The 14,552-nt window shown below is 44.5% G+C and overlaps 1 protein-coding gene across 1 annotated transcript in view; it reads left to right on the forward strand.

The window, feature by feature from the left end:
• Nucleotides 1–2,124: 2,124 nt before the first annotated feature.
• The window catches only part of LOC309539961 (uncharacterized protein), a gene marked incomplete at its 3' end in the record, with an annotated part of 35,164 nt that continues 22,736 nt past the window's right edge, over nt 2,125–14,552 (forward strand). Inside the window, exons 1-6 of the mRNA XM_082236458.1 lie at nt 2,125–2,278; nt 6,269–6,972; nt 9,565–9,835; nt 11,401–11,548; nt 12,774–12,964; nt 13,066–13,168. Coding sequence (XP_082092584.1) covers nt 6,276–6,972; nt 9,565–9,835; nt 11,401–11,548; nt 12,774–12,964; nt 13,066–13,168 — 1,410 coding nt within the window. The 5' untranslated portion in view covers nt 2,125–2,278; nt 6,269–6,275. The remainder of the gene's footprint in view (nt 2,279–6,268; nt 6,973–9,564; nt 9,836–11,400; nt 11,549–12,773; nt 12,965–13,065; nt 13,169–14,552) is intronic.

The following is a 14,552-nucleotide window of genomic DNA, read 5'->3' on the forward strand; positions in this document are numbered from 1 at the left end:
AGCAGTTTCATCGTCTGGAGAGGTCACTTCCTGGTTCTCATGGAAAAGCCGTTATCAATGGAGCCCAGCAACGGAAGCAAGCAGCTGTGTTGTGGCAGCACTGGGTGTTGAAATTTTACACCCCTAACAATTTTGTGCCTGGGGCAGCCTCCCCGTGCCCCTTCCCATGCCACGCCACTCGGTAATATATTAGGGCTGTGAGCCATAATCAGTAGAAAACCCAACTGAACCGATTCAAAGAGATCTGGGCATGGGCTGTGGTGGATCACTCTAGGCTGGGTCAGGTTGCCAGAGTGATCTGGGATTTTCAGGGAGCAGGGCATCAGGCAGGAAAGCTGCTGGGGTCTTATCACCAGGGTGTTTTGTTCAGGGAAGACCCTTGTGAAATAGCACCCCACGGGATTGAATCAAAGCCACAGACCTAAAAGTGGGCTCTGCAGGGTTCTTCTTTGCAATAACCTTCTCTGCAGGGAAGTTGCAATAACCTCTGCAGGGAAGTTGCTTGTGAAGCAGAACCAGACAAGCTTTAATCCTTCTGCTCTTGGTCGGAGGTGGAAATTTTCATAGAATCAAAGAATTGTGGAATTGGAAGAGATCACGAGGGTTGCCTTGTCCAACCCCCCTGCAATGCAGGAATCTTCTATACATTTCCATCATGTTGCCTCTTACTCACCAAATGCTACAACATTCCCTGATAGGGAACCCCTCCTTTGGGATTTTTAGAGAAAGGATGAGTAAGGAGGCAGATGGTAAGTTAAGTTCACGGTGCAGAGAAAGTCGATAGAGAAGGATTTTTACACTAAGTACTAGAACTGAGTCACATGTTGGGAGATTCAGGACAGACAACAGGAACCCAACACATATGGAATTCTCTATGAGGATGTACTGATAGCCTGGATGGCTTTATGACCTTCAGTATCAGAGGCAGCTTGCCTCGGAGTACCAGTTACTAAGGAACTCAAGCAGGAGAGTGCTCTAGTGTTCATGGAATCATAGAACTGTAGAGCTGGAAAGGACCACAGGGGTCGTATAGTCCAACCACCTGCAATGCTCAGTGTTTTGCCCAATGTGAGGCTGAAACTCACAACTCTTGGATTAAGAGTCTCAGGCTTTACCATGTCCTGCTTCTGGGCTTTCCAAAGGGATCTGGTTGGCTACTGTGGGAACAGAATGCTACACTGCTTCCCACCCCCTTTTTAGTGGTAGTGCCCTCTTTCAAACTCAAATACGTTGGAATTCCTTGGTAGTTGTCCACATACACCAGGGGCCCTGACGTGGGGACCAGATTATGGGTGCCCAGCAGCACATGCTATGCGCCATAGCGGTGCCTGGGAGCCCCAGAAGCCATGTTGGAGGCCCCACAAGGTCTTGGGATGTGACTTTCAAGTCCTCTCAAATCACTGGAAGTTGCAACAAAAGGCATCACGAGACCTCTGAGGTGGTGTCCGAGGCCTCGATGCGACTTCCGGTGCTTTGTGAGGCCCTGGAAGTCATGTCAGAGGCCCTGCAGTGTGGGTTCTGAGCACTCACAACAAAACTTTTGTTGGCGCCAATGACATACATATTTATTGAGCTTGATAGCCCCGTGGTCACAGTTTCCAGATGGTTCAATAACATGTCTCTCACCAAGTGATGCAACTTTTTATAGTCCTGTTTACAATGCTACGCATTTCATCTGTTCACACACTGAAGCTCATCCTTTTACATTAACTAAGCATGAACAGATAGTTTTGAAATCTTCATTACATGAATCGGTGTTCTGCATAGGAATATGGTCCATTTCTCAAATGTTATACCCCAAATATTTTTTTCACCAATTTTGAAGGATGTGATTCCCATTTCAAAGAATATCAAGTGCACAGGGATATAATTAGCTATATGGGGCTGTTGCCTTCTAGATAGTGCTTGTCATTGCCAAATTAATCCACACTGCTTGGGCTTAATTGCCATTTTCAAAATTGTTCCTTTTGTTTATAATGAGTTGGAAAATCAAGACAATTGAGGTGTGGATTGATTATTTATTTATGAATTCACAAAGGGATTCAGTTTGATGAAAACCAGTTCCCAAATGTCAAGGAGACAGACAGTCCTGTATCATTATAAAGTCACATGTCAATTCGGCATCTAGTAAAACTAGTTCCCTTTGTGCCTATGAGTCAGATAAACTAGCTTGCCAGTGTCAAAGGATGCTTTGCTTTCTCCAGCGTCCAAAGGGATCAAAGAAGAAGGAGCGGTGGTGAAGACACAGAGAGAGTGGCAGGACAATATTGACTGAACTGTAAGTAAAATTCTCTTAGTAAATTGGGATTTGTGATAAATATATTATTAGTCACGGTGTTGGAGATCTGAAATTCATGAACCTACTTAATTGAAAGGCGGGCTTGCTGGTGAATTTCATAAAGTTCTTATAAGCTAGTGTGGAAGAATATCCTTATGCAAGGGAGATCCTATCATAATTTTTTATTGGAAGTATTGAGCAAGGTAAGTTACCAAGAAATAATAAGAAACTAAAAAGAAAAGTGGAAAGATGAAGAATGAAATTGGTAGGCCTTCTGATACGTTGAAATAAAAAAGAGTGATCAAACCCAGTGGAATAGTGTGGGTGGCCAGCACCTGGGGCCGTGTGGAGGGTGCTATTAAAGGCACAAAGAACACCAGAATAGTCCTTTGAGTTAGACAAAGGCTGCCAATCTATGTTTACTCAGAAGTAAAGCCTACTGAATTAGATGGGATTGCGCCAAAGTAAATGGGGTTAGGATTGCAGCCTGAAACATGTCTAGTTCCAGTGTGGTGTAGTGGTTAAGAGCGGTAGACTCGTAATCTGGTGAGCTGGGTTCGCGTGCCCGCTCCTCCACATGCAGCTGCTGGGTGACTTTGGGCTAGTCACACTTCTCTGAAGTCTCTCAGCCCCACTCACCTCACAGAGTGTTTGTTATGAGGGAGGAAGGGAAAGGAGATTGTTAGCCTCTTTGAGACTCCTTCGGGTAGTGATAAAGCGGGGTATCAAATCCAAACTCTTCTTCTTCTTCTAGTCCAAAGTCCTGCTTCTTGCAATAGCCAACCAGATACAAATGAGAAACCCAGAAGTAGGGCAGGAGAGTAATTACGTTTCTCCAGCACTTGAGTCACATGGAAGGTAATATCAGTAGCGTACCGTGGGTTGCCAGGTCCCAGGGCCATGGAAGGGAGGGAAACGGATGGAGTGTGCATGCGCATTCAACTGCCTAACAGCGCCTGTGTAACCCAGGAGATTGTAGCCACAGAGATAAGAAAAGAAGAGTCATTCCGTTGTCTGGAGAGGTCACTTCCTGGTTCACATGGAGAAGCCAATTTCAACAAAGCTCAGCGATGGAAGCTCACAGCTGTATTGATGCAGGACTGGGTACTGAAATTTTGTGCCCCCTAGCAATTTTGCATGTGGGGCAGCTGCCCCTGTGGCCCTCCTCATGCTATGCCACTGATCAAACCAACTACACCGTCGCAAAACTAGAGTACAATTAGTGGGATTTTTGTGTGCATTTATTGTAGATTCTCCCTTTCATCCAAGGAGCTCAAGTTTTCCCCCTCTGCACCCATTTTATCTTCACAGTCACCATATGAGGTAGGCTAGAGTAGAAATAGCAACTGCTCAAAGATCACCCAGTGAGATTTAAACATGGGCTTCGCCACTCCTAGTCTGGTATCCTAACTACTACACCAAACCGTTCTTGGGTGGCTGCATAGAAGCAATTAACACTTCTGAAGTTTGAATGAGAGTTTAACTGTATGAGCCATTAAGCAATAAAGCATGTCACCTAGTGAGCTTGTCAAAATATCTTTGTACTGGGGAGACTGCAGAATAAGGCACACTTTATTCCACATGTGGGAACATTTTCCAGTGAGAGCTCTTCAGCAGAAGTCCTTGTACAGACAGGACAACTTCATGGATGCTTTAGCTGAGATTCCTGCATTGCAAGGGGTTGGATCTTGGGGGGTTCCTTCTAGCTCAATGATTCTAGGATCTACACCCTCCTCCCCCAAGTTGACCATACATATATGGTCCACATATATGTCACAACCCTTTCCAGTGGCTCAGCATGGCCAATACAAGCTTATCTCATTCGAATCTTACAAGAACTCATTGAGATAGTTTATGCTTAGACATACTGTAGTGGCATCCACTGGTTGAAGCTGGTATAGCATTATGGTCAACAATTCTACTCCTGCCTTAGCAAGGAAAGTAGAGGTAACAGCTTCTGTGAACATAGTCAGATGACTTACTCATCTAGCTGAAATAAAAAAATTCCTTCCAGTAGCACCTTAAAGACCAACTAAGTTAGTTCTTGGTATGAGCTTTCGTGTGCATGCACACTTCCCAAGAACTAACTTAGTTGGTCTTTAAGGTGCTACTGGAAGGAATTTTTTTATTTTGACTATGGCAGACCAACACGGCTACCTACCTGTAACTCATCTAGCTGAGTATTGGCTTCAGACTGTAGATATTTCCAGCAGTACCTGGAGATACCAGGGGTGGAATCTGGAACCTTCTGCATGCCAAACAAATGCTGTACTGCTTGGCTCTTCTACTTTTATCTGCAACATGGAACAAGAGCCTGATTCTTAATAATATATTATTTAATAATGTATTAAATAAATGTTTGAAACAGGGGGAGTATCCAATCCCACTCCGATTCCATTCCTTTGTTTTATTGTTCCAGGGTTGTCTCTCCCTGAGTGTCACTTGTCCTGGATTTGGGTTTAACTAGAAAATTTTCTAAACTTAATTCCAAAACTGGAGCAAGGGCTGCTTGCTGCAGCTTTCAGTTCCTTCAGTTAATTTACACCTGTCTCCCCAACCCCGGCCCCTCTTGTTTATAGCTGTGCACATGAACACTGATAATACACTGCGAAATAACGAAACAAAAACAAATGATAGATCTTAATGCCATTGCTTGCTGGTGTATACATGAGCTCCTTCACGATGTAAAGGGACCCTTGACCATTAGGTCCAGTCGTGACTGACTCTGAGGTTGCGGCGCTCATCTCACTTTATTGGCCGAGGGAGCCAGCATACAGCTTCCGGGTCATGTGGCCAGCATGAGTAAGCCGCTTCTGGCGAACTAGAGCAGCACACGGAAATGCTGTTTACCTTCCTGCCAGAGTAGTACCTATTTATCTACTTGCACCTTGACGTGCTTTTGAATTGCTAGGTTGGCAGGAGCAGGGACTGAGCAATGGGAGCTCACCCATCGCAGGGATTCAAACCGCCGACCTTCTGATCGGCAAGTCCTATGCTCTGTGATTTAACCCACAGCGCCACCTGTGTCCCTCCTTCACAATGTAGTTATTCATAAAATCATATCACAGTTGAAGTTTTCCAGTATTTTTATTAAGTGTAAGGAGAAAGGGGAGTGCAAAGGAACTGGAAGCTGCGGCAAACTATGCATGCACAATGCTCTGTAAAAAATGTCGCAATAATTAATAGACCATAGTAGACTTTGGTTGGCTGAAAACTGCAGGGGCAAGGAGAAGGCTCTTGTGCGTGGGTCCTGCTTGAGGATTCCCCACAGGCATCTGGTTGGCCACTGTGAGAACAGGAGGCTGGACTAGATGGGTCATTGGCCCAATCCAGCAGGCTCTTCTCATGCTCTAATGTTCCTGTAAGTGGACTTCAAAGTTCAACAGGGAAGAGCCTGCAAGTCTTCTATAATGGAACCCAATATTCCATCTGCTGAATTATAATGAAGGTGGGGGTGCTGTATTCATTGAGGTGGGATGAGGGGGCAGCGGTGAAATTGGGGCAGCTCAGGGGAAGTGCCCCTAACCTTGCCACCTCCTTCCTTCATCTCTATCCTAACCAGTGTGGTGTAGTGGTTAAGAGCGGTAGTCTCGTAATCTGGGGAACCGGATTCGCGTCCCCGCTCCTCCACATGCAGCTGCTGGGTGACCTTGGGCTAGTCACACTTCTTTGAAGTCTCTCAGCCCAACTCATCTCACAGAGTGTTTGTTGTGGGGGAGGGAGGGAAAGGAGAATGTTAGTCGCTTTGAGACTCCTTAAAGGGAGTGAAAGGCGGGATATCAAATCCAAACTCCTCCTCTTCTTCTTCTAACAACAAGGGCAGTGCCACCAAAAGGATGCTACTACCTCTGCCCCTGCATGATTCAGGGTAGCCATGGTTTACAGCCAATGGTGCAAATAGCACACTAGGGGGGGGGAGCTGAAAATAATGAGTTAATTTAACTAATGTATTTTTTTATTTCTCCCTCCCCCCCTCTTTTTTTTTTAAAGGGGGAAAATGGCGATTTCCCTCCTCTTCTTTTTAATTGCTGGGATCCTGGCTAACAATCTTAACCTACCAAATTCTGTGAATCCCAGCAGTTACATGAACAGGTGTGACAACTATGAGAGCAACCCCCAAGATATGAACCGCCAAAACCAACCCAATGGAGGAAGAACACAGACTCCAAACCAGGTCCTGGTCAACAGCAATTCAGACTTTGCATTCAAGTTCTTCAGGCAGGTTTCTTCTAATGGAGGCAACCGGGGCAGTCCATTCAAGAAGAACATCGTCTTCTCTCCCATGTGTATCTCCACAGCTTTTGCGATGCTGGCTTTGGGCGCAAGGGCCAACACCTTAGATCAGATCCTTAGAGGACTTGACTTCAAGCCATCAGAGATTCAGGAGAGGATGATACATGAAGGCTTCCACAACCTCATCTACTCGCTAAGCAACGGGGGTTCGGGCCTCCAAATGGAAATGGGGAATTGTCTGTTTGTGCAAAATGAGTTGCATCCACAACCTCAGTTCCTAACGGAGCTCAGGAACATTTATGGAGGAGAGATCTATATGGAAAATTTTAAGAACACAGCAGTAACTGAGGAGCACATCAATCAATATGTCAAAATGAAAACCCATGGGAAGATTTCTAAGCTCGTCGATGGAGTCGACCCAATTACTGAAATACTACTGGTTAGCTATATTTACATGAAAGGTAAGACAAGCTAATGGGCCTGCCCTGTGATCTCCTTTCCTTACCTTATGGCTAATCCTAGATACTTGTCACTTCCCACATACTTCCAAAGTAGAACTTCATCCTGTGTACTGATGTTTGCTTTTGTTTGTGAGGAAGAGAATTTTGGTCAGGCAACCAATTCCTGCTTCACAGTGATTTTATGCAATGGATCTGTCCTTAGGTGGCCTCAGTAATTACGACTGTGCAAGGCAGCCTCAATTCAGTTCAGAACCTAATTCAATGTTCTAACCCCTTTCTTTCTTTCTTTCTTTCTTTCTTTCTTTCTTTCTTTCGTTCTTTCGTTCTTTCGTTCTTTCGTTCTTTCTTTCGTTCTCTCGTTCTCTCGTTCTCTCGTTCTCTCGTTCTGTCTTTCTTATGCCCTGCACTTCCAAGGCCAGTAAAATGCCCGGAATTCCTTAGTGTGTTCACTGAAGTTAGTAAAAGTATTTAAAGAGCACTTAGTAAAGGTAAAGGTAAAGGTACCCCTGCCCGAACGGGCCAGTCTTGACAGACTCTGGGGTTTGTGCGCCCATCTCACATCTAGAGGCCGGGGGCCAGCGCTGTCCGGAGACACTTCCGGGTCACGTGGCCAGCGTGACAACGCTGCTCTGGCGAGCCAGAGCCGCACACGGAACGCCGTTTACCTTCCCGCTGGTAAGCGGTACCTATTTATCTACTTGCCCCCGGGGGTGCTTTCGAACTGCTAGGTTGGCAGGCGCTGGGACCGAGCAGCGGGAGCGCACCCCGCCGCGGGGATTCGAACCGCCGACCTTTCGATCGGCAAGCCCTAGGCGCTGAGGCTTTAGCCCACAGCGCCACCCGCGTCCCTGCACTTATGCCCTGCACTTCCAAGGCCAGTAAAATGCCCGGAATTCCTTAGTGTGTTCACTGAAGTTAGTAAAAGTATTTAAAGAGCACTTAGTAAAAGTATTTAAATTAGGCACAATGTCAGAAGGGGGAAAATACAGCAACCTCTGATTTAGATGAAAAAGTGGAACAAATAATTAAATATGTTTCCATATATGAATTATTAGCCAAATACTGAAGTTGTATTCAACCACGTACAACCATGAAAAGATATCAGGGTGTTATTCATTAGTGAGGTTTTAGAACTGTTAAATTTAGGTTGGACAAACAGCTAATCAATACAAAACCAAGGCGGTCAAACCACCATGACATCTGTAGGATATAATGAGTTGAAAGGTCATTTAAAGGTCATCAAGTCCAACCCCTGAGTAATACATGTGCTTTTACTATTTTTTGTTGGGAGGCTACAGTGCAGGATACATCTCTGTCAGATAGCCATCCAACATCTGCTTAAATCAGAGGTGTCTGTCTCTGTGTGTGTAGAGTAACATTCATCCATAGAACCCCCTCTTAACTGCAGCCTGAAATGATACAGATCCATTAGCTCTGGATTTAAGCCACTTGTTAACTTTGGATTTTGAGATAATGCAAGGAGCAGAGGTCTTAACAGGCAACTCAGTTTTTTAAAAAATTAACTGGGCACCACAATAATTTATTTGATAAATAGTAACAACAACAACAACAACAACAACAACAACAACAACAACAACAACAATTTATTTTATTATTATATTATTTATACCCTGCCCATCTGGCTGGGCTTCCCCAGCCACTCTGGGCGGCTTCCAAAAAAATATTAAAATACTGTAATACATCAAATATTAAACGCTTCCCTAAACAGGGCTGCCTTCAGATGTCTTCTAAATAGTGTTATAAAAGGGTACACATTGGTGTTTACGTTCCCGCCCCCTGAACTGATTTTTTCAAAAGTGAATTCAATATACACACCTCAGTTTATTATATCTGTGATTGTTTAGCAGATGCCACTCACAACCATGTGGGCCTACGTGCAAACTTTTCGTTTCTTTTAACTACGTCAGCTAACATGGGACAATCTGACTAAATATCGGGAAGAACTTTCTGACAGTAAGAGCAGTGGAATGGGCTCCCTTGGGAGGTTGTGATCTTTACTTCCTTGGAGGACTTTAAGCAAAGATTGTCATGGATGCTTTAGCTGAGATTCCTGCATTGCAGTGGGTTAGACTACGTGTTCCTTTGGGTCACTTCCAGCTGTACAATTCTGTGATTCAATGATTCTATGATCTAGGTTGTGATGAATTACATCATATACTATAACTTTATTTCAGAGATGGTGAAAGAGAAAGTGAGAGAGGGAGAAAAGCAGAAATATTTTTGAAAGCCGAAAGAAAAGTGAAAGGACAGCTCTAGAGTAAGGGTTGTAGCCAATGCCATTATCCTTAGCCCCATTGAAATTAATGAACCAAACTAGTCATGTCTATTATTTTCAGGGTCTCTACTCTGAGTAGGACTAACATTGGATACAACTTGGAGTAATGAAAGGTAAAGAGAAAGAAGACAAAATCCCGTGGACTAAAGATCTAACCTAGGTCAAGAAATGTTGAGTGTCCTAAAGTACCTGCAGCTTCTTGCATGCAAACAGGTCTATGCAAGAGTAGAATTGTTCTAATGAGTAACAAGTATCTATGCCACTTAAAAAAAAACCCCTTTCTTCTTTTCCGTAAGCCAAATGGAAGAAGCCCTTTGACCCAAAGTACACGACGGAGCAGAACTTCTACGTGGATCCTTACACGATTGTGAAAGTGCCAATGATGTTTCAGATGGGCATGTTTGAAACCGGCTATGACAACGAGCGACTGTGCACCGTTTTGAAGCTGCCTTACGAAGGACATGCCGCTTCCTATTTTATTCTACCTGACAAGGGGCAGATGGAGAGGGTGGCTAACAGCTTGTCGTGTGGAGCTTTGCGGACTTGGAAGAGAATACTCACACGGAGGTAACAGCTTTCAACTTTTGACTCTGGTGTCAGGCAGCTCAGATTCAGAGATATAGGAACAATTGTGGGGTGAGCTTTTGAAGGAAAGGCCTTACTTCAGCAGTGGGGAACCCGAGGCCCTCTGAATGTTGCTGGACTCTAGTTCCCATCAGTCCCCGCCATCCTGGCCAATGGCTAGGGATGAAGGGAGTTGTAGCTGAGCAGGTTCTGGAGGTCTACAAGTTCCCCATCCTTGTTTTACTTCAGCAAATGCATTCAGGGGGTGGACATACAACACCCCACAAGTGTCCCAGAAAAAACTGGGACATCCTGTTTTATTGTATGAGAGCATGGCAGATCTTGCCCTGGAAAAGTGTCTTTTGGGTTATGTGATCTCACACAGGTCACATGATTTTGTGCAGGTACACAGCCTGGAAGATGTGCATCTTCCAGTGTTTTGGGACTCAAGATGTTGGACACTCAATGGGACGCGGGTGGTGCTGTGGGTTAAACCACAGAGCCTAGGACTTGCCAATCAAAAGGTCCTGCCAACCTAGCAGTTCGAAAGCACGCTCTGGCGGGAAGGTAAATGGTGTTTCCGTGCGCTGCTCTGGTTTGCCAGAAGCGGCTTAGTCATGCTGGCCACATGACCCGGAAGCTGTACGCCGGCTCCCTTGGCCAATAAAGCGAGATGAGCGCCGCAACCCCAGAGTCGGTCACGACTGGACCTAATGGTCAAGGGTCCCTTTACCTTTAAGAAAGCTGATGGCAAGGATGGAGAATTTGTGCTCCCATTCCTCCCCCTCCCCCAGTGTTGGACATAAAGCAAAACCAGACAGCCTTTGGGGCACTTCAGACTGAGGTGGCCTTTGTGACAAAGTACAGATCAGGGTCCAAATTGTACTTTTGTTGCTGGTGCACACTCTTTGTTAAGCAGCCCTTCCTGGCATTTGGTGTTCAGGTAGCCTGCCTCTACACATGGAGATTAGGAAGCTGTCTTCTGGGAATATAGCAGAATATAGTGCAGATTTCGCACTCATTTTCATGTTACCTGCTTCCAGAAGATAAGCATTTCCAAATAATGCAGAATGAGCCCTAAACTTGAGCCAGATTTCTGAAAGTGATTTTTTTTACATTGCATGAAAGCTGAAATCAAATGCAGAAATTATCAGGCAGGGAAATGTTGGGGAAATGGAATAACTGCCGTGTGAGTGCAGCCTGGGCTTGCACATGAGAATAAGGAGGTAACATGGATGGTTTCACTTTGGACTACAGGTGAGGGCACCACTTTTGAACACTCCCCCATGCAATTGCCCCTCCTTGAAAATAGAAAGCTATCCTGGCAGGGAGAAAGTTTCTAGCTCAGTCCTTAGCCTGCTCTGCTGGATCTCTCTTTGCAAGGATTTTTACATGTAATGGTACATTATAGAGAGATAGATAGCCATCCATCTATACTCTGAAGTAGGGGAAGCCAATTGTACCACTTCATTCTGCTGTATAATATACACAGCCTAATATGCATGGTATTTTCTCATATGATTAATAAATTCTTCTTTGTCTTTCTCCCCTGTTTTATTCTTGAATAGCTCTGTAGATGTGTATCTTCCAAGATGCTTGGCGAGTGGAGAGCTTAACCTGAAAGACATAATGTACACCATGGGTGTGGTTGATGTATTCACTGACAGAGCAGACCTGTCTGGAATTACAGGGCAGCCTCAGCACAGGCTCTCGGGAGTAAGTTGGGGCTTTTATTTATGTGTGTGTAGGAAAGAGAATGAATATGGTAGAAGCTGTGAAGGCTTGAATTTCTGCGTCTGCATATCACCAGGCTAACTTGTTTCAGCATCATGGTGTCCTTCAAAAAATCCAGGTGTTGTCATTTGGTGAGGGTGGTAAACATTTTCTGTTAGTTAGCCCCAGGCCAAAGAACTCCGGGCCTCTCAAAGAACTCAAAGTTTCTAGAGATTCTGGAAAAAAATAGAATGACCTGTTCCACCACTTTAAGACAGCTATGGGATGTAGATAATGGCCAAAGTTCCAGCTACCTTGCACAGTAAATTCCAATTCCTTGGATACCAAGGAATTTATATGTGTACCTGGCAGGGCAATCTTCTACATACTTAGCCCACTGTGGGCTTGATCTCTGCTAAGTCTGTTTAGGGACACAGTCTTCGGTTGGATCTACACTGACCTTTTTAAGGTTATTAGAACAATATTAGATATGTCGTTCTAAAATGTCACATGGCATACTGGTAAATTAAAAATCTTCATTACCTTGTTTTGTCCATCAAAACACACTTTTCCTATTGCCAGTTCCTGGGTGCCCTCTGGTGTCACAATTTAATAACTTAACTTCCCGGGGGAGAAGTACTAAAATGCTGGTGAATTTTCACAGGAAATTGGAAGGGACAAGGAAACTTGTGAAAACTGGCCCTTTTGCAAACAGAACCCTTTTGCAAACCCAGAATCCAACCCTGTCACAGGAAGCATACAAAGCGCACCTGGTTTTTCTTGATAAGTTGCTTTGAGCATTTGTTTTCTTTGGTCTAAAGCAGCCAACAAATGTAATAAATAACAAAGACAACCCTAGTGCCACTCAAGTTGATTCTTTCCCCCTCCCAAACACCCACCAATTTTGGAGGCAGTGGCAAAGAAGAAGAAAGAAAAGAAGTAGACTCATTGCTGGTATGGACAACCCGATGGTGATGCAAATCACCTCCTCCCTCCCCATCAGGAAAAATGGTGTTTGTGTGTGTCTTCTGTGTGTGCTTATATGAGGGTGTGTGTTTGAGAGTGTGGGGCTTCTTGCTCTTGGAAGTTTGGGCATATGAGAATGCTTCCCTCAATCTCAAAAAACTGTAAGCCACCCCTAGTCCAAGAAAACTCATTTGCATTTTATCCATCCATTGGCAAAATGACATTCTCTCTCTTTACCCCCCCCCATCTTCCCTTTGCACAGGCCCTTCATAAGGCTATGATGATGATAGATGAGAGAGGAACAGAAGCCGCAGCAGCCTCTTCTATGGACATGGTGCCAATGTCTATGCCTACTATCGTTAAGTTCAACAAGCCTTTTATAACCATGGTTGTTGATGAACCTACTAACAGTATCCTCTTCATGGCAAAGATCCTCAATCCTACAGAGAAGTAGCTGTAGACCAAGATCATCTGACTGTTAATCAGCATGTACTCAATAAACTCATTGGTCTGCTCAACAATGAATTGACTTGCTTATTGTTTCTCCAGTTAAGCTGCACTACTGGGTTACTTGGGGAAGAAAGGAAGGGCAAAAGGCCAACTGGTGTCATCAAATCAGCATTACCTGCAAATTTGGGAACAGCACCTTGTGATGTGGTAGCTTCAGACCCATTCTATCACCCTATTCATATATATTGACTGCCCAAATACAGTGGTGCATCGCAAGACGAAAAGAATCCGTTCTGTGATTCTCTTCGTCTAGCGGTTTTTTTCGTCTTGCGAAGCAAGCCCATTGAAGGATTAGCGGATTAGCGCTATTAGCGGATTAACGCTATTAGGATTAGCGGATTAACGCTATTAGAGGCTTTTAGAGGCTGAGGCTTTTAGCGGCTTATCTGCTGATCGGATCGGCTGATAAGCGGCTTAGTGGCTTAGAAAAAGGGGGGGGGAAACCCAGCAGGAACTCGCAAGACATTGTCGTCTTGCGAAGCAAGCCCATAGGAGATTCGTTTTGCGAAGCACCTCCAAAACGGAAAACCCTTTCGTCTAGCGAGTTTTCCGTCTTGTGAGGCATTCGTCTTGCGGGTCACCACTGTAGATGAATCCCTAGTGCAGGGGAGGGGAGCATTTTTCAAACCAAGGTCAGTGTTCCCTTCTGGGCATCCTGGGACAGGGCAAGTGCTCGTGATGGGCAGGACTAGAGGCAAAGATTCAGCAATGAATGCAAATATTATCTTTGCACAGCAGGCTAGTTTTTACATGCATACACCTTTCTGTTTGTTGGAGCAATCCATCAACCTCTGATGAATGATTTAGATGGATGTGTGTGCGTGCGCGCCAGTATCCATACTCGGCAGAGTTACATCTCAAAGCAGCTCCTTCCTTGGAAGCATCTTCGGGTTGAAAGTACACCAGTAGGCAATAAACAAAGATTCAGTCAAGTGTAGAGGTTTACTTGACATTCACCACTGCCATGGTCAAGGCATGCTTAGAGTCCAACAAGAGTCAAAGACTCTTTCTCAGCTTCTCTCACCACAAGGTGCAAGCAAGAGACTCACAACAAGTTACAAGTTACACAGAACCGTTATCAGTACTTCCTGTTACACTGCGCACGTCCATGAGAACTGGAACATAAAGAAGGCTGATCGCCGAAGAATTGATGCTTTTGAATTATGGTGCTGGAGGAGACTCTTGAGAGTCCCATGGACTGCAAGAAGAACAAACCTATCCATTCTGAAGGAAATCAGCCCTGAGTGCTCACTGGAAGGACAGTACATAAATGATGATGATGATGACAGTGATGTTTCATTCATTTGTATTTATAATAGTGAATATTAGTCGTACTGTTGTTTATGCATGCATATATGGGATGGATGAAACCATATGTGTGAACCAGAATGAATGAATGAATGAATAAAATACGTTTGTATACTGCCCTATATTCATTAATTTTATAATGAATGATTTTAGAGTGTTGTTTATGCTGTACTTTTGTACTGTTTTATTGTTGTTAGCTGCCCTGAGCCCGGCTTCGGCTGGG

This window comes from Podarcis vaucheri (assembly GCF_965113315.1).
Source record: "Podarcis vaucheri genome assembly, chromosome: 1".
Lineage (NCBI taxonomy): Eukaryota > Metazoa > Chordata > Lepidosauria > Squamata > Lacertidae > Podarcis > Podarcis vaucheri.